The sequence below is a fragment of the Corythoichthys intestinalis genome, chromosome 3, assembly GCF_030265065.1.
Source record: "Corythoichthys intestinalis isolate RoL2023-P3 chromosome 3, ASM3026506v1, whole genome shotgun sequence".
In the NCBI taxonomy this organism is placed as follows: Eukaryota; Metazoa; Chordata; class Actinopteri; order Syngnathiformes; family Syngnathidae; genus Corythoichthys; species Corythoichthys intestinalis.
Genome location: NC_080397.1, coordinates 6644924 through 6669992, shown reverse-complemented (window position 1 = coordinate 6669992; position 25069 = coordinate 6644924). Strand labels below are relative to the sequence as shown.

At 40.2% G+C, this 25069-nt stretch overlaps 2 protein-coding genes and 1 non-coding gene across 4 annotated transcripts in view; 2 read left to right on the top strand and 1 right to left on the bottom strand.

Annotated features, from left to right (window-relative positions):
* LOC130913830 (STAM-binding protein-like A) overlaps positions 1–4955 on the bottom strand; it is a 31243-nt gene extending 26288 nt beyond the window's left edge. Inside the window, exon 1 of the mRNA XM_057832717.1 lies at positions 4806–4955. The gene's annotated coding sequence lies outside the window, so the exon portion shown is untranslated. The remainder of the gene's footprint in view (positions 1–4805) is intronic.
* A 780-nt stretch (positions 4956–5735) lies between these two features.
* Positions 5736–5807, top strand: trnap-ugg (transfer RNA proline (anticodon UGG)). Its single transcript has one exon. It is a non-coding gene; the product is annotated as a tRNA-Pro (tRNA).
* Positions 5808–5963: 156 nt separating this feature from the next.
* slc39a14 (solute carrier family 39 member 14) overlaps positions 5964–25069 on the top strand; it is a 44218-nt gene continuing 25112 nt past the window's right edge. Inside the window, exons 1-3 of one of the 2 annotated variants that reach the window (XM_057831909.1) lie at positions 5964–6220; positions 18217–18282; positions 18771–19099. In XM_057831909.1, the coding sequence (XP_057687892.1) occupies positions 18797–19099 (303 nt within the window). In that variant the 5' untranslated portion in view covers positions 5964–6220; positions 18217–18282; positions 18771–18796. The remainder of the gene's footprint in view (positions 6221–18216; positions 18283–18770; positions 19100–25069) is intronic. The other variant, XM_057831908.1, reaches the window with a different exon arrangement.

The following is a 25069-nucleotide window of genomic DNA, read 5'->3' as shown; positions in this document are numbered from 1 at the left end:
CTGACTTTTGCAAACAACACTACTCATGGCCAATATCTGAAACAGTAGACCCTAAATTAGACATGTCCAAAGTCCGGCCCGGGGGCCAAATGCGGCCCGTGGTCAAATTTCATCCGGCCCCCAGCCTCTGTCATGAAATCAATAATGTCTGGCCAGCACACAGACCTAATAAATTGCTCAGCAGTACTGCTACCAGCAGATGAAGTAGCTTACACACTTAATGCTGCTCCTCATTTACCCACTAAAAGGGAGCAGCACTCTAAGCAACATTACCCCGTGACATTTTACTCCCAATTTTCTAAAATGGTGACAATCAACAACAACAACAAAAGTTGACCGCGACAGCCGATGCTTCAAGGATAGGTGGAAATTGGACTATTTCTTCACTAAAATATGCAAAAACTGTGTCTGCCTCATTTGTGAAGAGACAGTCGCTGTTTTTAATGAGTTCAATGTGAGGCGATATTACCAAACAGACACGCTGACATGTACGACAAGATTACAGGGAAGATACGTAGCGAGAAATTGAAGCAACTTTAAGCTAGTTTAATTTTACAGCGAGAAAAGATGAAAGAGAATGCCACAAAGGCGAGTTGCAACACTTTGTGGAAATTATTGATAAAAAAAATAATAAAGCAAATGTGACACACAGAATGGCTTGCTAAAATTTGCTTAAATATATTGTTCTACGTAAAGGACGCCAGCCAAGGTAGGCCCCCCACATTTTTACCACACCAAATCTGGCCCCCTTTGCAAAAGGTTTGGACACCCCTGCCCTAAATTAAAAACATACTAAGTAAATAAATAAGTCAATGAATAAAAGAAATAAAATATAAGGGAAAAACAAGCCATTCAACAATGTAAATACTGTATAAGAACTCAACCTCACAAACAGGGTCTTTTTGGAGGAATACATGATGTTAAAGGAATGGAAAATATTTTCGAAAGTCAATTTCAAAAATACAACTTTATTATTCTCTAAAAAAATGTCTTTCACTCCTTTTTATTATTATTTTTTTAAGTGTAAGTAAATAGGCCATATGAACTAGATGCGAAATGACAGACTTTCCCACGCTAGTAAACAGGCGCCATCTTAAAGCAGTAGACTTCTCTAGAAGGCTCTGTTGTAGCGAACCTAATTACTTTTTATCTAAAAAGAAAAAACCCAAATCGGCCAAATCTTCACTTAAATCTATCTTTAAATGATGAAAAAGTTTTAAAACTTTCACGGAAGCAATTTTAACAACTTTAATGGTTGATTCACAACACTAAATTAATTGAATGTAGTTTAAAGCTGCCGATACAGAATGGGGGCTTGAGTATTTTATTTACTGTTTTTAACGGTTAACTTGATACTGAAATAGTTTGTTTAGCCTGAGAGGATTTTTGAACAATTTTGGAACTAGTGTACAAAAATAAATAAATAAATAAAAAAAAAAAGGGGGGGGGGGGGGTGCTTCAATAATCGATTTATAATCGAATCGGAGCCTCTGAATTGTAATCGTAATCGAATCGTTAGGTGCCCAAAGATTCCCACCTCTAGTCATGCGAGTGTTGTCGGGCATTAAAAAAGTTAACAAACGCCACAGAAGTCACGTCTGCCAGCATTTGACAACTTTCATAAACGGGACGAGTTTGAAGTACGGCTCTCTTAATTTACCACTCATTGTTCATCACGTAACCGTGAGATAGCGCTCAGTGTCGTCCCGGTGTGTCCAGCTGTCTACTGTCAAAGCGAGGTTGTTTGTAGCAGCCAAGTCGGCAACAATACATTGGCGGACTTTGTTGTTCGTATCCATAAAGACTAGGGCTGTCCCAAACGACTAATTTCCTCCCTATTAGTCAGCCGACTATTTTTACGATTAGTCGACGAATCTAATAATGTATTTATTTTTTTACTACTACTTTAATAATGACATTTTTGTTCAAGCTTATTAATTCACAAAAAACATTTTGGAACACCTAAATTCTTTATTAACGGATAAATAAATAACGTAAATACCAAAAATAAATCACAAACAATGAGGTCAAATGCTGCTGGCATTAACTAGTGCAAAAAAATGTAAACGGAAACACCGTGACTTCACCTCTTTAACAGGAGTCAAAACAATTCTTACTCTTTTTGTGGTATGTCATTGTCCATATATTTCTAAATGTCAAAATGAATTGCAATGTCCCGGACAACCATTTTCAGAATACTTTGTGTGAGTTCGGATGCTTTTTCTGGTGTGCATGCCGCATTTTTGGGAGATGGGGAAACTTTTGTTTTAACCTGAAAATAGATAAAGTAGAGGGCACACTGAAATATTTCCACAATTATTTTGAATGAAAGGCACACATACCCACAGTAACAAAAATTAAATATATAGTATTAATTTTATAGTATACTACTATATGTAAAACTTTATAATATTAAATAACTAACATTAGTGCAGTCATGGATTACAGTAAGCAGGCCAGTGCTGTTTCCATATATAGTTTTATTATATTATGTATATACAGGATATATGTATATATTTTCCCCAAGTGGGAGCTTCCATGATCCTAATAAATTCAATAATAAATATAATTATATTAATTATTTTATTAAACAAAAATAAACGTTGATACGACGCACATAAAGGCAACTTGCTTCAAGTGTTCGTTCATAGCTGACGTGCAACCATGGTATGCAGCTCAGCTTAGCAAAAAGTACACAAAGTGGCACCCTCCATATTTTCCTTGAAATAATTCCAGGCTCTGGCTATTCTGGTCCGCTTTTTTGGCTTTATGCCGCTTTCACGTGTTACCAACTCTGCCCTTTTTGGAAACTGGCGGTGTTTCCAACTCCTCACCGGCGATTCACTTGGCTCGTTGTCGTCGGTTCGTCTGGGTTCGTCCGATTTCCTCCTCAGGAAGGCGATGGCATGCATAAAAACACCGAGAGGCGTCGGATGGCTCTTTATGGATACTTTTATTGACTAAAACAAAAACGTGGGGGATGAAGCCACTCAACTCGGCGCTACCCACGCACTTTTCCAACTCACCGATCTCGCTCCCTCTCTCTCGCTCGCCCACTTTCTTCCTCTTTGGTAAATCTGACAACGCCGGTCACATTGAAATTACAGCGGCCCCCTTGGGGGTGCCAGTAACAACCGCTTGTATCGCGAGCGCCCGCCATTCTAAACTTTATCCGCATGTAAATTTTTTTAAACCGGTCATTACCCGTCGACGGTATGTTTTGCCCGTCGACGCATTTACGTCCTCGATGACGTCGACAACGTCAACTAGTCGGAGCAGCTCTAATAAAGACAGTCTTTGTTAAATATGTATGAGTGGGGATATATCAGCTCACCCAAAATGCTGTCAAACAACGGATCTGTACGACATTGAAGCCAGCAAGCCGCCTCCTTAAGTTTCTGTCTTTCTTCACGAGCAATGATCGACGTGCGCCACACCTTTCACCATTCGGGCAGTTTGGGGGAGGAGTGGAGGAGGGGGCTGCTAGCAGCAGAGTTTGTTTTTTCAAGGTAAAACTGCGCCGGACATTTTAGCGAGAGAGACGACAAAAATAAATTCAGAAAATACATTTTGAAAGCATTTCATTTGGATCGAATGTTTTTGTGTATTGAATCGAAGAGGGCGATCGAACAGTTCAAAATAAAACTGAGTATTGTTGCATCCTCAATATAAATACTGCATATGTACATTTTCCTCCTACTTATTTAATAGACTTAGTTTGACCTGAAACATGAAGAAATTACATTTAACAAATATTTTCTGCATAACTAGGACAGAAAATCAGAAATTTTCAAAATAGCCTGTAATTTTAGCAAAACCAAACGTTTACCCTTTTTGTGGTACTTTTTAATTTAGTTTGGACCCAAGCAACACAAAAAAATGATTACAAGCCAGGAACAAAAACAAATTTTTTTCTGTAACATTGTGATCTACTACTTGCTCTTATAAAAAGGTACATGAGCCTCAAATATCGGCTTGCAAAATTGGCATTGGATAAAGGCAATCGGCTAAAAAATTTTTTTAGATCTCAGTATCGACATTTTAAAATCCAATATCGGTTGACCTCTAATTCCTAACATAATTGATGCCACGGTGTATAAATCAAGTGATTCCCAAAAATAACAAGCTGCAAAAAATCATGTGTGACTGTGAAGTTACAGTATCTGAATATTACTGATATATGACAAATAATTTATCTTTCCTCATCTAACTATTCCAGTGATGTACGGACAGGCAGAACAATAACACGCTTTATGCCAGATGGCGGAAGGTACGATTAACCAGTTATCACCTGTTGCCATTCATACAAAAGAAAACTAGTTATGTGTTCAACTGGACAAGCCCAAATTCCTCATTGAGTGTGAGTAAATTAAGGAGAGTACTTCATGTTTCATTTAAAATGCTTTTTGGGGCATTTCGGATCAATAATTTTTTGAAAGATAAAGCGTCTTAAGTTGTTAAGTTTTAAGTAACAGACTTTATTTGAAGGTATATTTTCCACTGCTAGAATTGTCATAACATAACTAGAATCAGAAAAGTCATTTTTAGTTTCCATAAGACGCTAAGATGCTTTAAACGTCATGTAGCAACATCACGGCAAACAAACTACTACGGACGTCTCATATATTAAAACGTGATACTTTTCTCTCTCATCGTTGTCCCAAATATATTACGGAAACGAGTCGAATAATTGTATGCCACTGATGTCGCGTTAGCCCATAGTAGCTAACATGACCATTTTTCGACATCAAGTGACGAGAAAGCGGCGTAAAATTAATGCGCAGGCCATGTGGTGAGTTTCTTACCTGGTCGCGGTGTAAAACAGCGCTCCTACATACAGTATTAAGACTCGGGCTCCGATTCAGGACTCGCAAACCAGATTTCTGGAGGGAACGGCGCTATTACTACAATACACCGAACACTTCCGTAATTACATCCACTTCCGGTTGACGCTATGTCACATGTCGGGAAAGGTGGATGTGATTGGCTGACACATGCATTGCGTATGCGAACTGCGAAGTCCACAGGAAAACAAAGATGGCGTCCACCACTTGAAGCTACAGTCCTGATTCGAAAAGTCGACTCTTTTAGTGACCATTATGCTACCTTTCCTCAACCTTAATTTGGATACACTCCGGGGAAATGACAGGGAAAAATAATGTCTTTTGAACGTAGGACAGGGTGACATATGAATAAATTCGTGTCCACTTTTCCTTATTGACGCAATACCGCGACGGCGACTATTGATGACGTACACTACACTCTAGCGCTAATGTACTTTTTCGTTCCTTGCACGCCATATACTGTGTCTACAGCTTCCCTCCCCCGTATGGACAATAATTTTCGTGTCATAATATCGACCAACATTTTAGATGTTCACATTGCTACTGCTGTTGAAGAAGATGACGCAAGTGAATGTATGCAATGCACTTTTTTTTAGTTGTATAGATTTCTGAGGCATGAAACGGCTTGATGCCACTGCCTGTTTAAGTCTACTCCATAACTGAACATTAAAACAGTAGGTTTAGTTTAGTATTGTTTGGCATATTCCCATAAATATTTTTTGCTAATTTGTTGTTCATGCATTTGTGGGAGGGGGTATAAACATTTACTGAACAAACAGTTACTGAATTCTGACTATTACACAAATAATTATTTGGAGGACTACATTCAAAGTTGACACTACACGACATAATAGTGTCTTACTTATGATATCTGCATCACACAGTTAACGTGGCTCGTTGGTCTAGGGGTATGATTCTCGCTTTGGGTGCGAGAGGTCCCGGGTTCAAATCCCGGACGAGCCCTCATTTTGCTCGACATGAATATTTAATTTTAAACACCTCTAGAATATTTTATAATTATGTATGTATATATACATATATATATATAATATAAAGCATAAATAATACTAGTCTCCGTTTTCTTTTGGGGTATGTGACAGATGTTGCAATACCCGAGGAAATCGCACGGGGCGTGCGTGTCACGTTACGCCGGAACCTGACTCCAGCGTTGTCCACCAGGCGCCTTCACTCGTTTCGTGCTTTTATGTGTCAGTGAGAGTGCGAAGAGAGAAAATGAAGCGGCCAAATCCCACCATCACCGCTATCTGACATCTTTCGCCTGGAAGCTGAATGTGATATCGCCGGCCTGTCAGAGGGACTGCTGCCGTGGCTGGAGCTGACGTCAGGCTGCTTCTTCGGCAGCATCCGCGGGCAAGGTAGGAAAGCTAATGAAAGACGAAGCTAATCGACGCTACCTGCTCACTAAACTAGCCGCACAGCGCCATCGTGGAGGTTCGTGAACTTAAATTCATAAATTATCAAAGCAAAGCTTTGCCAAAAAATAGCTATTATTAAAAAAAAAAAAAAAAAAAATGTTCAAGTGATTGTAGTCCATTCAGCGGCGACACTTTTACAAAGCGTTCTTTTGTAACCTTTGAAATGAGTGAACAACAATGTCATTACATGGAAGTCAATATAAATTCCTTCTTTGTTGTAATAGTCATTACTCAACAATCATTGCTTTAAAAAACGCTACATGTGGTTGTCATGACACATTAAGGTCATAGTCAAATAGTTTGTTTAAATGACCTAAGGATATAGCTACCCAGACAGCAAGCAGTTACTGTAAACAGGGATGTAACTACCTGATTATCTGGGGGGAATGCAGACTCATGTCAGCATCCTCTTATTTTATTTTATTTTTTACATTTACAAATCTTATGTATTGATGCACTTTTAGTGGTAAGTGGATGCTAAATGGAGTTATAGTTGTATAGCGTCGTTCCACATTCAAAGCTCTCAAAGCGCTTCACACTACATCCCCATCCACCTACTGGTGATCTATCACCTACATTCATACACACAATTTTCATAAATTGGGCTCTACATTCAAACACATTGGACCTGAGATAAAATATCTAGACCAGAGTTTAAGTGCAGACTGTAATGTTTAATTAAAGTGATCAAACAACAACATATGACAGAAAATTAAGGAATTGTATACATTTTCTTAGAAATACATCACATTTCAGGGTCTCAAAAGTAATTGGACAATTAAGCATAATCTAAACCAAAAACTTTGTAGTCAATATTTTGTTTGCAAATCCTTTGGAGGCAATCACTGCCTGAAGACTGGAACCAATGGACACCACCAAACGCTGGGTTTCCTCCTCCTTGATGCTTTGCCAGGCCTTTACTGCAGCAGCCTTGAGTTGTTGCTTGTTTGTAGGTCTTTCCGCCTTCAGCCTAGTCTTGAGCAGGTGAAATGCATACTCAATTGGGATGTCTGGAGATTGACTTGGCCATTGTAGAATTTTCCACTTCTTTGCCCTAATAAACTCTTGGGTTGCTTTTGCTGTATGCTTTGGGTCATTGTCCATCTGCACTGTGAAGCGGCTTCCAATTAACTCTGCAGCATTTGGCTGAATCTGAGCAGAAAGTATATCCCTGTATACTTCAGAATTCATCCGGCTACTTTTATCTGTTGTAATGTCACCAATGACCACCAGTGACCCAGTGCCCTTGGAAGCCAAGTCAAGTCTGGCCTTTCTATTTTTGGGACTGATGAATGGCTCGCACCTTGTTGTGAACACTCTGTATTTACTTTCATTCAGTCTTCTCTTTATTGTACACTTAGAGACAGATACACCTACTTCCTGGAGAGTGTTCTTCACTTCTGTAGATGTTGTAAATGGATTTTTCTTTACCATGGAGAGTATTCTGCAGTCATCCGTCACTGTTGTCTTCCGTGGACCAGGCCTTTTTGAACTGTCAACCTCACCAGTGCATTCTTTTTTTCTTAGGGTGTACCAAACTATTGATTTGGCTTCTCCAAGAATTTCTGCTATCTCTCTCATGGATTACTTCTGTTTTTTCAGTCTCAGGATCCTCTACTTCACCTCCATTTAGAGCTCCTTTGAACGCATGATGTGTGGTCACAACAATAGCTTCCAGTTGCAAATTGACACACCTGGAATCAACTCCAGACCTTTTTAATACTTAACTGATGACAGGTTAACGTGGGAGAAGCCTTCTGAGTCAATTCCAGCCCTCAGAGTCAATTTTCCAATTACTTTTGATCCTTTGAAAAAGGGGTATAAAGAGTTTAAACGGCTATAATTCTTAAACCCTTATTCCGATTTGGATATGAAAAGTCTTAAATTGCATCTGAGATTGTGCGCTTTAAACCCATATTGATTATATTATTGTATTTCGTAATGTGTTTTTGTGAACAGCTAAAATAACAAAACTTGTGTCACTGTCCAAATATTATCGGGCCCAACTGTAGATCACCCAAATATAAATATGTATGTATACATATAAAAAATACATATGTATACAAACTTAACTTTCAAGTGCTGTGAGAAAAAAGCCTTTTTGTTTTTCCTGTACTACTGAACCTGCACCGAACCGTCACCCATTTATAAGCCTGGTGGACCACCAAGCTTGTCTTGCACTGCCGCCAGGCTAAAACAGTGCTACTAAAGTATAAAAAGTATACAGATTTTAACCTCTTTTTAAGCTGCAATGGAAAGCAAAATGGTCGATATGTGAACAGAACTGTTCCCGCTCTGCCATTTCACTGACAATTCCTGTCTAGTGCAGTGAATTTTTTTGGCTATGAACAGGATGTGTATTTTGTTTTCACTTTTCTGTTAGCAGTTTAAGTTGTTACACATTTTGTCTCAGTTTTGTTATTAGATTACTTGCACTAATCCAACCTGCACCATGTGTAGAAAAAAAGGTCACACAACACAACATCCATCTACAGCCTCCGTGTTACCTGGTTTTACCCTTAGGTCATGTTTGTGCTTTTCGTTTGTTTGTTGGCTTTCAAAAGTGACCAGCAATGGTTTGTTTTAAGATTCATTGGGATTTAAGTTGAGTGAAAACAACGTTTATGAATTATTTTGGCACTTTAAGGTCCGGGCCTATTTTCTCCGATTTTGCATGACTTTGATGTTGCCTTTATATTTAAAAAAAAAAATGGTCACAATGGCCTGATTGGGTCCCTTTTTCAGGACACCATAATGTCCAAACTGTTGTTTTCTTCACTGATAATTATAATCAACATTTTTGACCTACAAAGACAAAAAAAATCCCCAAATCTTTTGTCAATATATGTAATGGTTCTGGTCATACAATCAGAAACGGACTCCATGAGGATGGCCTGAGGGCCCAACATCCTGAAGTGAGCCCCGTGCTCAATGCCCAGCACCGTAGAGCTCGATTGGCATTTGCTATAGACCACCAGAATTTGCAACTACGCCACTGGCTCTGTGCTCTTCACCGATGAAAGCAGGTTCAACCTGAGCACATGCGACAGACGTGAATGCATCCAGAGATGCCGTGGAGAACATTATGCTGCCTGCAACATCATTCAGCATGACAGGTGTGGTGGTGGGTCAGTGACGGTGAGGGAAAGATTGTCCCATATTTATCTGATTGTTGTTTTTTGTCAAATCATGGTGGGCCACAAGTGGGCTTTTTTTTACCACCAGGCTTTGCATGTTTTCTTGGGGAAACCTTTGTCACTACTAAATTGATACGTCTTAACTTTAAACTTGCCATAAATTTGTCAACAATTGGATGTCTATCATCATCAATGGCAGCCAATGAGTTTACACTTCATGAATAGAAATTAAAAAATGCATTGTAAAAACCCAATCTTTTTCACCCAATTACATCTATCCATTCCATCCATTATCGCTGGGGGGTGGGGGTGGGGCAGCTTTAGCAGGGAAGCCCGGACTTCCCTCTCCCCAGCCACTTCAACCAGATCCTCTGGCGGGATCCCAAGACGTTCCCAGGCCAGCCGAGTGACTAAGGCTAGGTTCATACTGCAGGTCTTAATGCACGAATCCAATTTTTTTGTGTTTTTACGGCTCGAGTGAGGCATTAACTTGACTGTCTGAACGGGACAATTCGCATAGAAGTGGACCATTTCAAATCCAATCTGGGTCACTTTCGTATGTGGTTTAAATCCGATCTGGGACACATTTTGCCAGAATGTTGCAGTGGTCTGAACTGTCAAGTCTTCCAAATCGGAATTGATTGAGCAATTACATAGTCAAAGAGCGAGAGAGACAGCGTGGTACTGTAGTGGTGATGCTGTGCAATAGCGCTTAGCTTGCCTTGAACACGGCTTTTGAGGAAAGGTTGGGCTTGACAAAAGTCATGAAAAAATAACATTGGTTGAGGATGAGCCTGAGAATGCTCTGTTTTCTCTCAATATTTCAAGATTGCTTACACGGCCGAGAGTCTGGGCAAACTGGCCTAACCTAACCCTAACCTTATGTGTGCGTGTCATGCACGGACAGTGCGTGCATGCTATCGATCCATCTAAACTTTGAATATAAGACTAAACGGGGACCATTTATGTCTGTTATTTGTGTCCTCTTTTTGGAAATCAAAATATGATCACCAATGAAAGACGTTGAGCCAGCATGTGTGGTCATTTGTTTTGATGCTCCTGCGCATGTGTGTCAGCTTCCTCAGCGCATCTCGGACTGCGAATTAGTGCGCATGCGTGATACTTGAACGGGCTCAATGGACAAAGGCAGTCTGAACGGGCACTCCAAAAAGCAGATATGACAAAAAATCGGATTTGTGCATGAAGACCTGTGGTATGAACCTAGCCATAGACTCTCCAGCAAGTCCTGGGTCATCCCCGGAGTCTCCCGCCGGTGGGACATGCCCGGAACACCTCTTCAGGGAGGCGTCCAGGAGGCATCTGAACCAAGTGCCCGAGCCACCTCAACTGGCTCCTCTCAACGCAGAGGAGTACCGCTCGACCCTGAGTCCCTCCCAAATGACTGAGCTTCTCACGCTATTTCAAAGGAGAGCCCGGACACCCTGCGGAGGAAACTCATTTTAGCCACTTGTATCCGGGAGCTTGTTCTTTCAGTCACGAAACGTAGATCGACTGGTAAATTGAGAGCTTTGCCTTTTGGCTCAAATAATTCTTCACCACAACGGACTGCTACAGAGTCCGCATCACTACAGATGCTGCACCAATCCGCCTGTCAATCTCCTGCTCCCTCCCACCCCCCACAGGACTCCCCGCCCTCTCCAAATCCACAAAACACATGTAGACCGATTGGGCAAACTCCCATGCACCCTTGAAGACCCTGCCGAGGGTGTAGAGCTGGTTCACTGTTCCACGGCCGGGACGAAAGCCACACTGCTCCTCCTGAATCCGAGATTGGACCTTCCGACGGACCCTTCTCTCCAGCATCGCTGAATAGACTTTACCAGGGATGCTGAGGAGAGTGATCCCTCTATAGTTGGAACACACCCTCTGGGTCCCCTTCTTAAAAAGAGGGACCACCACCCCGGTCCTCCAATCCAGAGGCACTTTCCCCGTTGTCCATGCGATGTTGTAGAGACATGTCAGCCATGACAGCCCCACAACATCCAGTGCCTTTAGGAACTCTGGCCAGTGCCCAGTTAAGATCTTCTAAAAATGACATGATCAGGCCCAATTTCCGATCACGTGATCTGATTGGGGTTTTACAACAAAATAACCACAAACATATTTTTCCTTGTCATGATCTGTTCAAATTACCGATCAGTACACAGGTGAACCTTGCAATACAACAGTAACCAGACTCCCTTTGTGTCATTTTTTTGGTAACTGAGGCGGTTTTCAAGGCTTCCCTCCCCCCATCATTGTCACATATTTCTCCTCCTGCTTCCTGAATGAAGTGAATGTGAGCCTCTGTAAAGCGCTTTGAGCAACCTGATTGTGTCGATAAAGCACTACACAGTCTACGTGCCCTCAATTTACCTATAAATATACCGTATTTTAGATTTAAAAAGAAGGCGCCAGTGACCTGAACCTAAATGAGTTGCTTTGTTTTGTTTTGTTTAACATGAAGGCTGATGGTTAAACATATCAAGCTTTAATGTGATAACATCTCAGGTCAATCTGTGAAACTTATCCCTTTATTATGTAATGTTGAACTTTTTTTTTTGTTTAGATACCTATACACTTTGTATGTAAAATGTTCACCTTTAAGGACTGTATCTTAATATGAGTTATCAGTATTTAATTTGATTTTGTTTTTATGAACATTTTTATTAAGAAAAACAATTCATTTTGAGACACCTGTCTGCGTTATTTAAAGCCCTAAATACATGGTGGTCATTTAAACATCCAAAATGACCTAGTTTTCCTATTATTTTCCGATAAATTATCCTTAAAAGTCTTCATTCTGTCCAAATCTATGCTCCTCCAAGCCCTAAGCCTGAGGTGATGCTGGTATAATGAGTGTACCTTTGTGTGGAATACAATGTGTTTGCTGAAACAGCACAATGTCAGTCCTGCTGATGGTGACTGTAAAGTGACCCTTATAATTAAGGGGGTGTCACTTAATCACCTGGCAGCCCAGTAGGATAAAAACAAGATGAAGCACTGACACAGAGGTCACAAGTCCTTTTGAAACTGAGAGCTGCTTCTATAAATTTATACCAGTGTTTCCATCAAATAATCGCATCTTCAACATTCCTCGAAAATCAAAGTTTCTTCACCGTGGAGCAATTTTGTAATCCTGCCAACTCTGCTGGCAGCATCTGACCTTCTCAGAACTTGTTTGGCAGTAAACACGCCCATCTTAAAAACGTGATTATTTTTCGCCTTTGTCACATTGAATTCCGTGCATCCAGAGTGACTAGACGAGACACCGAAGCTCAAGGTAGGATGGTCTGCGGTTGCCTTCTCGGAAATGTTCTTGTTGTGTGTAGACAATGATAAGAATGAAGCCTGCTTAACTCTTTCAGTGCTGTTGACAATGTTAGACATCCAATGTGCTCTTTTCATCCTTCTGCTGAGAATTTAAGAGTTTTGACGAAGTCCAGTCCATTTGATATGAAGGGTCAAGTGGACTGGACACCCTATCGCTGTCAATAGCAGCCAATGAGTTAAAGACAGACATTCAGACATTATTTTTATCTTCATAATGATGCTTGATAAAATCAATGGAACGATCGCAGCTGGACTTTTCTGGTGTTTCTGTAGTATTGTGAAAGTTTTGTCTTTAATTCCTGTAGTATTGTGATGTCATTCAGGTATTTTGTTCACTGACTCATAAATTAAGAGTCCAAGCGTTCAGTGTCATTGACGTACAATTACTCGGAGACTTGGAGGACGTGCTTAGCCAGATGTATTTTGAATAGATGTGTTTGAGTGATAAATGTGGCTTAGTGCAACTAAGTTCATTGCTCGATGATCAGGGATCACAATCAGCGCAGTAATCAAGGAAAGCATTACAACTGGCTTGTGACTGATGTGATTTCTGGTGACTTATGTCAATCAAAGTGCATAAATTTAGCTAAATACATTATGATTTAGCTTTTGTATTTCAATCCTGAATGTTGGTGACAAACGATACTATTTACAGTGGCGGCAGAGAGTTTGCCGGGGTGCGAAACATTTACATCTTCCTGGGGGGGACGTAACAGAAAATAACTGAGAAGCACTGGTTTAAGGCATTAACTTGATTTCTTTTTTAGTTTTCCATCAAAGCCTTCAAGAGAAATGAGTAAGGAAGAAAATCCATCACAATATATTTTTCATCGCCTATATCAATACGCTGTATATTACAACATTAAACAAATCCTATTTATTTATCTTAAAAATCCCATTAACCTTTTCATTTAGATATTTTCCACCAAAATTCGCACACAATATGTCATGCCTCTCAAAAGTGTTATGTAGTGTTTTTTTAGGTCTGGTATCTACCATTAGTGTCCTTGTTATCAGCTGTTCTACTCCAAACAGGCCTTGGACTCTTGAACGGTCACACACAAATGGGCATGCTGACTGGAATAATGACATTCATCGTGTGTATTTGCGTGTTGTCATCATTGTTGATCGAACGGTGACCTTAAGAGTCCAGCATGAACTTTTCATCCCCAACTGTTTAAAACTTAAGAGCCGTCATTTGGTATCTGTCGTTGTCCATCGGAAATGTGATGTTCAGCTAGCTAGCGCCTAGCGTCTGCAGTAAGTAAGCATGTGGCACTTAAGTGTACTATCGAAAGAAACATATCTCTGAATATTTTAACTTGAATCTTGAAATGTTTGCAAAGTGTTCCTGACATTTCTGATTCCATATTTTTCAGACTAATCGCAGTTTTTTATATAGTTTGGCCAGGGGTGTGACTTATACTCTGGAGGGACTTATGTGTGAAATTATTTACACATTGATTATATCATTTTACCTGTAAATTTCACAACAAAGGCCGACATTGGCGGTAACTTTTAAAACCAAGTTAGAAGGGCGGAATGAAATGGCACCAAAAAGAAAATCATACTCTGCAAATTACAAGCTGCAAGTAGTGAAATATGCAGCCGAGAACGGTAATCGAGCAGCAGAAAGAAAGTTTGGATTTAGCAAGAAACTGTTGTTCCCGATTCCATTTTTGTTTGAATTTGCCTTTCGAGATGACATGTCTGTACTTTGTGTTGGACAGTGTTGTTTTTGTCTTAGTTTCTCGACGAACAATTTTTTCATGACGACTAGACCATAAAAAGCTAAAAATGTGTCTCGGGAGACTAAAACATAACGAGATTAAAGCCAGTTTTCATCTGACATGACGAAAATGCGCCATAGTTTTCGTTACATGTTCATAATGTGTAGCATTTTATGTGTAGTTACAGCCTGCATCGTAGCACTCATGTGACGTACTGTGGTCTGTGCTGAATGATCACATGCTAAATATAACTCGAAGCCTAATGCTAACGGCGCGCGTCCTCTTAAACTCTCGGACAAATTTATTTTACATAAAGTTCTTGCCGTCCAGGTGGGTATGATAATTCAAAATAATGTACTGTTTTCCTACTGGGTGTGTATTATCACCAGGTAAGTGTTGTCCTTGTAGACTCTACAATATGTGGTCATCAATCAAGGTTCATTTGAAATTGTTGGACGTCCGCACAAGTCCGCACTCCTCTGAGTTTTTGGCTTCAGGAAACTTATAAAGAAAACATCCTTCACATGTCGTAATGTCTAGGGTCGTTTCTTCAAGTTCCATTGCTGCAGGGTTTACTCGGCATGTTCTTTTTTGAAAGATTACCGGCAGAAAAAAAGCAGTATTAGCATGGGTTGCATGCAAGCGCGCTTCTATGTTGACCCCCTTGCGGTCTAAAAACAGCATTCGTGCGTTACCTATTGAAACAGGTTATGTGCTTTTTTTTCCCTGGGGGATTTCAGTACCCGCAACTGGTTTTACTTGGCAGTGTAAAACTTAGATGTTTCGATCGCGAGCCTGATTAAATGTAACTACAAGTGACCGTAGTCATTCATCCAATGTTATGCAGAACGTTTTTTTTTTTCTTTTTTCAGTGCTTCCAGGCACTTAACTGCTGTTAAATTTGGATTCATTTCAATGTGTCTGGCGCCCATGGTGTTCTTGGTTTGTTTTTGGTTGTAATTTGCACACGTGAAAGTAAAATACAGCTCATCTCCAAGAAAAGACTTTCCCCAAAAATGTAATGTGCTTCCCCAGGCTCTAAAAATGTTCTCAAAATGGTGTAGGAATGCACCCATGTGGTTGCAGAGGAGGAGTTTTGACTGTGTTTCTTGCTTGCGGAAAGCAGGCATTCGCTCGTCCTTTCCTCCTCCAGTGTTTTTGTCAACTCGCCGGTGAGTGGTACTTTTTGTGTGCTGTGTCCTACCTGGTCCACCCTGCGGAAGTGGTGAGATCACCTCCTCTCTATCCGCCCAGGCTGAACCTCTCATTTGCGACTGAATGAGCCTGTTTGTCGAGTGTTAATCCATGTTTCTTTCGTATGTTTGAAGAGAGTACATTAGGTTTTGGCATGATGCCATTACAGGGGCGTGAGTTTGTGAAATGGTACCTTAGTCGGATAGATGAGTGATGGTTCCTCCCGCTCATGTCACTCAAGTTGGCCATCAACTTCAGGAATGCTATAGGATAGAAGGGTTGTACAGTATACTATTTATAAGTGGTAGCTCTCTGTCTTTATAGAAGTCGTCAGTCCACTTTTTGTAGGGTAAATTATGTTAGGATAAGATACTCAATACAATCCTTTGATACTTAGGATATTTGAATACTTTGAGCGGCCCTTTTCCATGAAGGTCAGGTGTTATCGGCATGGCGCAGTTGGTAGCCTGAGTTGTCCTGGGACCGAAGGGTCAGCTGTTCGATTCCCGGCTACGACTGCCCACTGTCGAAGTGCCCCTGGGCAAGGCACTGAACCGTAACTTGCCTCCAATGGGTTGGCAGCACCTTGCATGGTAGCAGCACCATTGGTGTGGGAATGATTGCGGGAAAGGGTAAATGTGTAATAATGTAAAGCGCTTTGGGCATTGTAACAATGTAGGTAAAGAGCTATATAAGAACTTCCATTTACCATTTATCTGTTCCTATAAGTCCGTGAACCCAATAATTTGAGTTAAATATATTTCTGTTGAGTTACTAGCATGGGCGTCCCAGACATATTTCACTGGGGCACCTGCCCCAGTATTGATCTGCAGTGCCCCAGTATAAATTTCACCCATACAAAAAATAAATAACATTTATTAATTAAATAAAAAGGTTTTAAGTCTACATAGCATAATCTACAGAGTGTACCTATTTAGTATGGTCATATTACCCTACTCACGCCGTATACACAAACTGCAGTTGGCCCCTTCATATGGTAATTTATGCACGTAACTTTGGCTGTGATAGGCATATGAGTTGATACTTCCGCGAAGCACCTTGAACAGATATGCTGCGTTCATGTGTATGGGCAGATCTGAGTTCCCAAGTTGGAAAATTGTTCTGATGTGTTCTAATGTGTGAGTGGTAATGTGGGATAAAAAACATGGTTGCTACAAAATAGGGCAGTGTCTTGTAATGTGGCAACGATACATCACAAGTTGAGTGACTGTTTGGCGCTTTTTATAGACACCATGTAATAGAGAATCATTTTTTCGATTATTCCCACAACACGTGAATGCAGCATCAATAATACGGTGCGTGTGCCAAACTGCCAATTATACAGTCTACAGTGCAAATGACATCTTCCCACCTGCTTTACTGGTTAGTGCCAGATAAACTGCCCATCCTTGTTGTTTGTTTTTACCTCTGTGTTAATGTTTGGTTGGTTGCCTATTCCCATGAATTGTGAATTTAAATTTTTCAATTTTACTCTTTACGTATCAGGCAGTTAACTTCGGTCAAAAACATTTTTTGCAAATTGAAGTTGCAGATTAGCTGCCTTATCTTAGGTAACTGGCTATGAATACATTGACAGTTAAATGCGATTTGAGTCAGAAGCTCTCATTTAAGAGCTTTGTCTAATATTGTGTTGATATGATATGTGGTATTTGAACTGTATCAATACAGATTCTATTGTTACGATCCGTGAATTCGGAATACAAGATTGGACTCAAGAGCAGACAACAATTTAGGGGATGCTTACAAGGGTTTATTAATAACAACAAAACAAACATGGGATCGCGGAAAAGGGGGAATAACTAAATGGGTCCGTGACAATAGGTTGACGGGGATCAAATAACACTAAACTAAGCGGTGGGCAGAGAGCATATGAGATAACAAAAATGAGCACACTCAATACCTGCACAAGGTAGAGGAATCACAAAACAAAAAACAGCTGATGAACAAGCTAGCAAATCCGAGGAGCCTCGAAAGCACAAGTGTCAAATGGCGATCAGCAAGTTAATAATAATATCTCAGCACCCTTGCTTGGGTTGCCTGCGTTTAAATACGCAGCTGATGAGCATTGGATTCACCTGCGTCCAGGGAATACCACCCACACATTGAAATGAGAAAATTGACAAGCAGCCGAATGTGACATCTATTTATTGCTATTTGTTTATATGACTAAAATGAATAGAATCAACCTGTATGAATTAATTGCCTACCTTTGGGATATAACCTCTAACAATGTTGTATGTGTGCTCATCATAATTTCCAGTTGTTTTACAAGCATTTGTTACTGCAGTCCCTGTAATCTGTAACAAAATGTATTTTTTTATTTCTATTTGACTCATACAGCATTACTCTTGCAAATGACTGTCAGAAAGTTTTTTTTGCTCGCAGCAAGAATATATAAGCAAGGGTAAAGTAGGTAACCCACCTAGGCAACATAAACTACTTTTTAGGTCGCAATCTACTAGTTGAGAAACATTGATGAATTGCACAACTGTTACAGTGATATATCCCCATTTCTGTCCAGACAAAGTAGAGCAGCGGAGTTTAGGAAGAGTTGAAGGAGAGATGAAGTTGATGAGCATGAGCTGAGGTGAATTTACTATCATGGGATGTCCCAATTTTGATTTTGAATACTGATGGCTAAAAAACATCCCTTTTTTACAGAAACTTGCATTTTGGTCTGTTTATATGTAGCTTCAAGTGCTATTTTTGACTTTTTATGACAGATGAGTGCTAAAAAAAATTGCTCGCTCGCCTGTGCCTCAGTATTGTATTAGGTCTAGTCACACCCCTGGTTACTAGCTATCATTAGTCACAAATCTCAACTCTCTGGGTCTGCTGTTTCTGTTAATTCTGTAAACTCCTCACCTGGGAAGCCAGTGACATGAGAACAGTGACGCTATTTTTGCAATAATTTTGCTGCCTCCAAAATAAGGATGTCAAACTCAGATTTTTTTATGTCTGTGAAAATACACAATTTGTCCCGTAGATTTTCATGTCTCATTACAGGAGGTTATAAAATGTCACTTCTTTTGTTAGAGCCTTTATCTATTCTAACATTCCCATTCTTATCTGCAGATAGAAGTCCTGCCAGTGCAGCAGCCATGTTGACCTTCTGCCGTCACGGCCAGACAGCTTCCAGCATCCTCCGGTCGGCGTCTATCTTGGTCCTGGCCTCGGCCCTTCTGCTTTGTCCTGTAACAGCTCAGGAGGATGTTCAGAGCCAGTCCCCCACGCAGGTTCTGAAGGACCTGTTGGCCCGTCATGGAGACAACAGCACCATCACGGTGCCACAGCTGCGTTCCCTATTGGCCCTCCTCAGCCAGGGTCAAGGCGACGGTGAAGCTGATGCGGTACATCCAGATATCACAGCTACGACTACATCACCTAAGATAAACAAATCCAAGGTGAGAGTAAAGCAAACTGGTTGCTTCCTTATGGGTCAAAAGTTCATATTGAAGCAGACTGACTCGAATTACTCTTGAAAAGAGCGGATTCAGATCATTCAAAAGAATCAAAACCCCCTACACATAATATATTTTTTTTTCTCATCTACTTTGACCGCACTTTGACCAATTCCCACAGTTTCAACTTCGAAACGTTCCAAAAATTCACGCAACATACAGTGCTGGCCAAAAGTATTGGCACCCCTGCAATTCTGTCAGATAATGCTCAATTTCTCCCAGAAAATGATTGCAATTACAAATGCTTTGGTAGTAATATTTTCATTTATTTTGCTTGCAATGAAAAAACGCAAGAGAGAATGGAAAAAAAATTAAATCACTATCATTTTACACAAAATTCCAAAAATGGGCCAGACAAAAGTATTGGCACCCTCAGCCTAATACTTGGTAACAGAACCTTTGGACAAAATAACTGAACAACCGCTTCCGGTATCCATCAATTAGATTCTTACAATGCTCTGCTAGAATTTTAGACCATTCTTCTTTGGCCAACTCTTCTAGGTCTCTGAGATTTGAAGGGTGCCATTTTCAGATCTTTCCACAGGTGTTCTATGGGATTCGGGTCTGGACTCATTGATGGCCACTTTAGAGGTCTGCAGTGCTTTCTCTCAAACCATTTTCTAGTGCTTTTTGAAGTGTGTTTTGGGGCATTATCCTGCTGGAAGACCCATGACCTCTGAGGGAGACCCAGCTTTCTCACATTCCTACATTATGCTGCAAAATTTGTTGGTAGTGTTCAGACTTCATAATGCCATGCACACGGTTAAGCAGTCCAGTGCCAGAGGCAGCAAAGCAACCCCAAAACATAAGGGAATCTCTGCCTGCCATATTTGACTATGGAGACCGTGTTCTTTTCTTAGATGGCCTCGTTTTTTTCCCCTGTAAACGCTATGTTGATGCCTTTTCCCAAAAAGCTCTACTTTTGTCTCTTCTGACCAGACAACATTCTTCCAAAACGTTTTTGGCTTTCTCAGGTAAGTTTTGGCAAACTGGCTTTTTGATCCCCTGGGTCAGAAGTGGGGTCTTCCTGGGTAAACTACTATAAAGTCCCTTTTCATTCAAATGCCGACGGATAGTACGGGTTGACACTGTTGTACCCTCGGACTGCAGGACAGCTTGAACTTGTTTGGATGTTAGTCGAGGTTCTTTCTCCACCATCCACACAATCTTTCGTGAGAATCTCTCGTCAATTTTTCTTTTCCGTCCACATTTAGGGAGGTTAGCCCCAGTGCCATGGGCTTATTGGAGACACTATGCACGGTAGACACAGGAACATTCAGGTCTTTGGAGATGGTCTTGTAGCCTTGAGAAATTTTGCATCTCAAGTCCTCAGACAGTTCTTTGGTCTTCTTTCTTTTCTCCGTGCTCAATGTGGTAAACACATTGACACAGGACAGAGGTTTGAGTCAAATTTAATCCATTTTAACTGGATGCAAGTGTGATTTAGTTACTGCCACCACCTGTTATATACCACAGGTAAGTAACAGGTGCTGTTAATTACACAAATTAGAGAAGCATCACATGATTTTTCAAAGGGTGCCAATACTTTTGTCCGGCCCATTTTTGGAGTTTTGTGTAAAATGGTAATGATTTTTTTTTTTCATTCTCTTTTGTGTTTTTTCATTGCAAGCAAAATAAATGAAGATATTACTACCAAACCATTTGTAATAATTTTGTGCAATCATTTTCTGGGAGAAATTAAGCATTATCTGACAGAATTGCAGGGGTGCCAGTATTTTTGGCCATCACTGTAGCCTCTTTTGATTTAAACCTTGAAAATTACAGTTGCAGCAAAAACGTTTTGCTTAAAAAAAAAGCCCCAGTCATTTCCTGAATTTCAAAATGTATTTCATCCTCCATACTTTATCCAATTCACATAATTAAAATTTTTTTTAAATCAGGAAATGAAGATGAATACAGTTTTCGCCAAAGAGGTAAAGTTCTACCAAAATTTGACAAAATCATCCCCATTAATTTTCAATGGTCCCATTCTTTTCCAATGGGGAAAAAAATGACCTACTATCAAGAGGAAGTGACCTGAAAAAACACAAAATCTACAAGACGTGACCCATAAATGCCCAAAAATAATCAGAAAATGTTCACAAGAAGTGCAGGGTATTTGCGGGGTCTTAAAATGTATTTAAAAAAAGTCTTAAATCCAATCTTTTGAATTTAAGGCCTTAAAATGTCTAGAATTCTCCTAAAATCTTGATAAATGTCTTAAATACAATTTTTAAAGGTATAAAAATTTATTGACATTACTTTACTACTTCACTACTACTACTTGTCGTACTTCGTGCTCATTTGAATGACAGTGGGAAAGAGCTAGGAACTAATTCATATACGTTGCATGTAATTCAGGGCCTCCAATTTTCCTTTAACTCAATGAACAAGGAAGTGACCCAGAATTGACTCATTGCCTGTCATTGACATTGTTAGACGTCGAATTCATTTAAATTGTAAGGACTGGCTGTGAGTGCTCATGTTTAAGAGCGAATGAACGGATGCCTCAAAATGCCCCAAATTCGTTCATTCACCACTCCCAGTAAATGGATTGGACATGTAGCACCGTCATTGAAGGCCAATGACGGTGCTACATGTCCAATCCAGTTATTAACTTAAGGAAGTGACCTGAAAATGCTCCACAATCAATAGGAAGTAAAGTGGGAACCTCTTGGTACCTCACGATACGATACGATTTGAGATACAAAGCTTACGATAACAATGATCTCACGATATGGCGATACAACGATTATCGATACATTGGTCAGGAAATCAACCTAAGATAGTCTACAAAACGACTAATAAACAGACAAAAAATCTTCTGTTGTGAATTGGAATGAGTTTACCACTAGTAGACATCCAATCCATTTGAACTGGGGGGAGGGGGGGGGTCGCTGCCATCCCTCCCACTTCAAACAGATTGAACGTCTATGGCCATCAGTGGCAGCCAATGGTAATGGTAAACAAGAGGTAATTTTGGGGCATTTCAGATCATTAGTTGATTGCTTTTGAGTCACTTCCTGTTGATTTCGGGGCGCTTTATGAGTCACTTCCTGTTAACTTTGGGTTATGGAACAGGAAATGGCACAGGAATCTCCCAAATGAATAGGCAGCGACTCAAACTACACAGGAAGCAACCTGTAAATGCACTAAAATGAACAGAAATTGACTTGTAAATGGCCTGGGAATCAGAAACAGTACTGTGAATTCTCTGGTTTTGAACGAATGAACATTCGTTCGACCCTCCCAGTCTAAATGGATTGGGCGTCGAGCGCTATCAATGGCAGCCATAGAGTTAACTGAGACACTTTTATAGTTGAAGATTTTGATAGCAACTTGTTGGTTCCTGTTTTTTAACATTGACACCTTTTTAAAACGATATCTCGATTCTTGGCAGGTGCATATCGATAACCTTAAGATACAAAGTATCACGATACATCACCATTTCGATATTTTGTCACACCCCTAATAGAAAGTTACCCATCGAAGAGCAAAGCATCTTCTAGTTTGGTTTACCAATTGTAGTGTGAGGACCTACTGGAAAAACCGCAGATGATTTATCTCACTGATTCAATTTAGTATACGTGGCGGTCCCCTCTCTTAATTGCAGCTTCAGCTCTCACAGGGAGAAGCACAGGTTACCGCATATTTCTCCCTCTTAATGTCGCTGCGGATTGGCCGGCTAGCCAGATACTTTTAATGTGCTGCCAAGAACGCAAAGTGATCAGGTTGAAGGTCACCCCCAGTTCACATGACTTACAACCAAGTTCCATCAAACCTTGTCAGATTACTCATTAGGGCCCGAGCACTAGACGTGCGAAGGCCCTATTGTTTTGCAAAGGATTATTATTATTATTATTATTATTATTATTATTATTATTATTATTATTATTATTCTTCTTTTTTCAGGGCAAATGAAAATGGCCAATTTGGAGGCCTGAACATGCACGAAAAGTCACCAAAATTTGCACATACGTGCGGCTTTGCGTAAATTTCGATAATCTTGTGTCGTTTTGAAAAAATGTCAAAAAATGGCTCAGTGGCGCCCCCTTGACCCTTAAAATTTTCAAAAAGGCCTCTCCTCTCAGGTTTTCAACGTAGAGCAATGAAATTTGGGGAGTAGATACCTTATGCCTAACTGTTCAAAAAAGCCTCTTGCACCCATATTCCAAATCCAACAGGAAATCGGATATTTTGGATCAAATGTGAAATTTTTATCGGTTCACAGTTGGGGTTTACATTTGGAGGCCTGAACATGCACAAAAACTCACCAAAATTTGCACATACATGCAACTTTGCGTAAATTTTGATAATCTACAAAAAAATTTAACAAAATCGCTCAGTGGCGCCCCCTTGAAATTTTCAAAAAGGCCTTTCCTATTAGGTTTTTTCAACGTAGAACGATGAAATTTGGCGAGTCGATACATTGTGCAAAACTGCTCCAAAAAGTCTCTTGCACCCATATTCCAAATCCAACAGGAAGTCGGAAATTTTGGATCAAATGTGAAATTTTATCGATTTACATTTGAGACCTTGTCGCTGAAGAAAATAGTTGGATCGTCTTCAAAATTGGTCAGAGTATTCAGGAGACATATGAGATCTTAAGTTTTCAAAATGGTGTGTTTTCACTCAAGGGTCGGGCCTGGGCGTGGTCCCAAAGTCGGCCATTTTTGGGCAAAATACCAAATTCAGAAAATGATTAAAAACTCCGTGATACAACGTTCAATCTTTTTCATTTCTAGCATGTATATGAGATATCCCAGCCTGAACACGACTGCATTGAAATATTACCCATTAGGCCTGGCGCCCCCTAGTGGGAACAGGAAATGGCCTTCTTTACGAGACAGGCTCCTCCTCCAAGGGAAAAAAATCTATTGACCTCAAACCTGTTTCAGGGGAGCCTCAAGACATGTGTTCAGGTCCCTGATAAAAAATATTGAGGTTTCGTTGAAGCGGAGAGGTCCAAACTGGAAGTGAAAATGACCGTCAACAATTTGTCTCGCCAAAAATTTTGAACAGTCATAACTCGGCAGATATGCAACATATCTGCGCCAAACTTTCCGTGTTTGTTGAGAGTCATACCCTGAAGGTTCTTGTAGGGGTCATTTGCATCAACTCTACAGTGCCAACTAGTGGCGAAAGAAAGAAGTTTTAAAAAAGGCCTTTCCTATTGGGTTTTTTCAACATAGAGCAAGGAAATTTGGGGAGTAGATACCTTATGCAAAACTGCTCCAAAAAGTCTCTTGCACCCATATTCCAAATCCAACAGGAAATTGGGTATTTTGGATCGAATGTGAAATTTTCATGGGTTCACAGTAAGAGTTTACATTTGGAGGCTTGAATATGCATAAAAACTCACCAAAATTTGCACATACATGCGGCTTTGGATAACGTTCGATAATCTTGCAACGTTACGAAAAAATTTAACAAAATGGCTCAGTGGCGCCCCCTTGAAATTTTCAAAAAGGCCTCTCCATTTAGGTTTTTCTAACATAGAGTGATGAAATTTGGAGAGTCAAAACTTTGTGCAAAACTGCTCCAAAAAGTCTCTTGCACACACATTCCAAATCCTACAGGAAATCGGGTATTTTGGATTGAATGTGAAATTTTTATCGATTTACAGTGTGCACATTTTACACCTTGGCACCTAGGGAATTAGTTTGATCATTCTCAAAATTGGCGAGCCTGTTCATGAGGCATATGAAATCTTAAGTTATAAAAATGGTGTGTTTTCATTCACGGGCCTGACCTGGGCGGGGTGCCAAAGTCGGCCATTTTTTCGCCAAAACACCGAATTCGGAAAATGACTGATAACTCCCTCATACAACGTTCAATCTATTTTAAATCTGGCATGTGTGTGAGGTATACTAGCCTGAGCAGGACTGGATTGAAAATTTACCATTTGTGCCT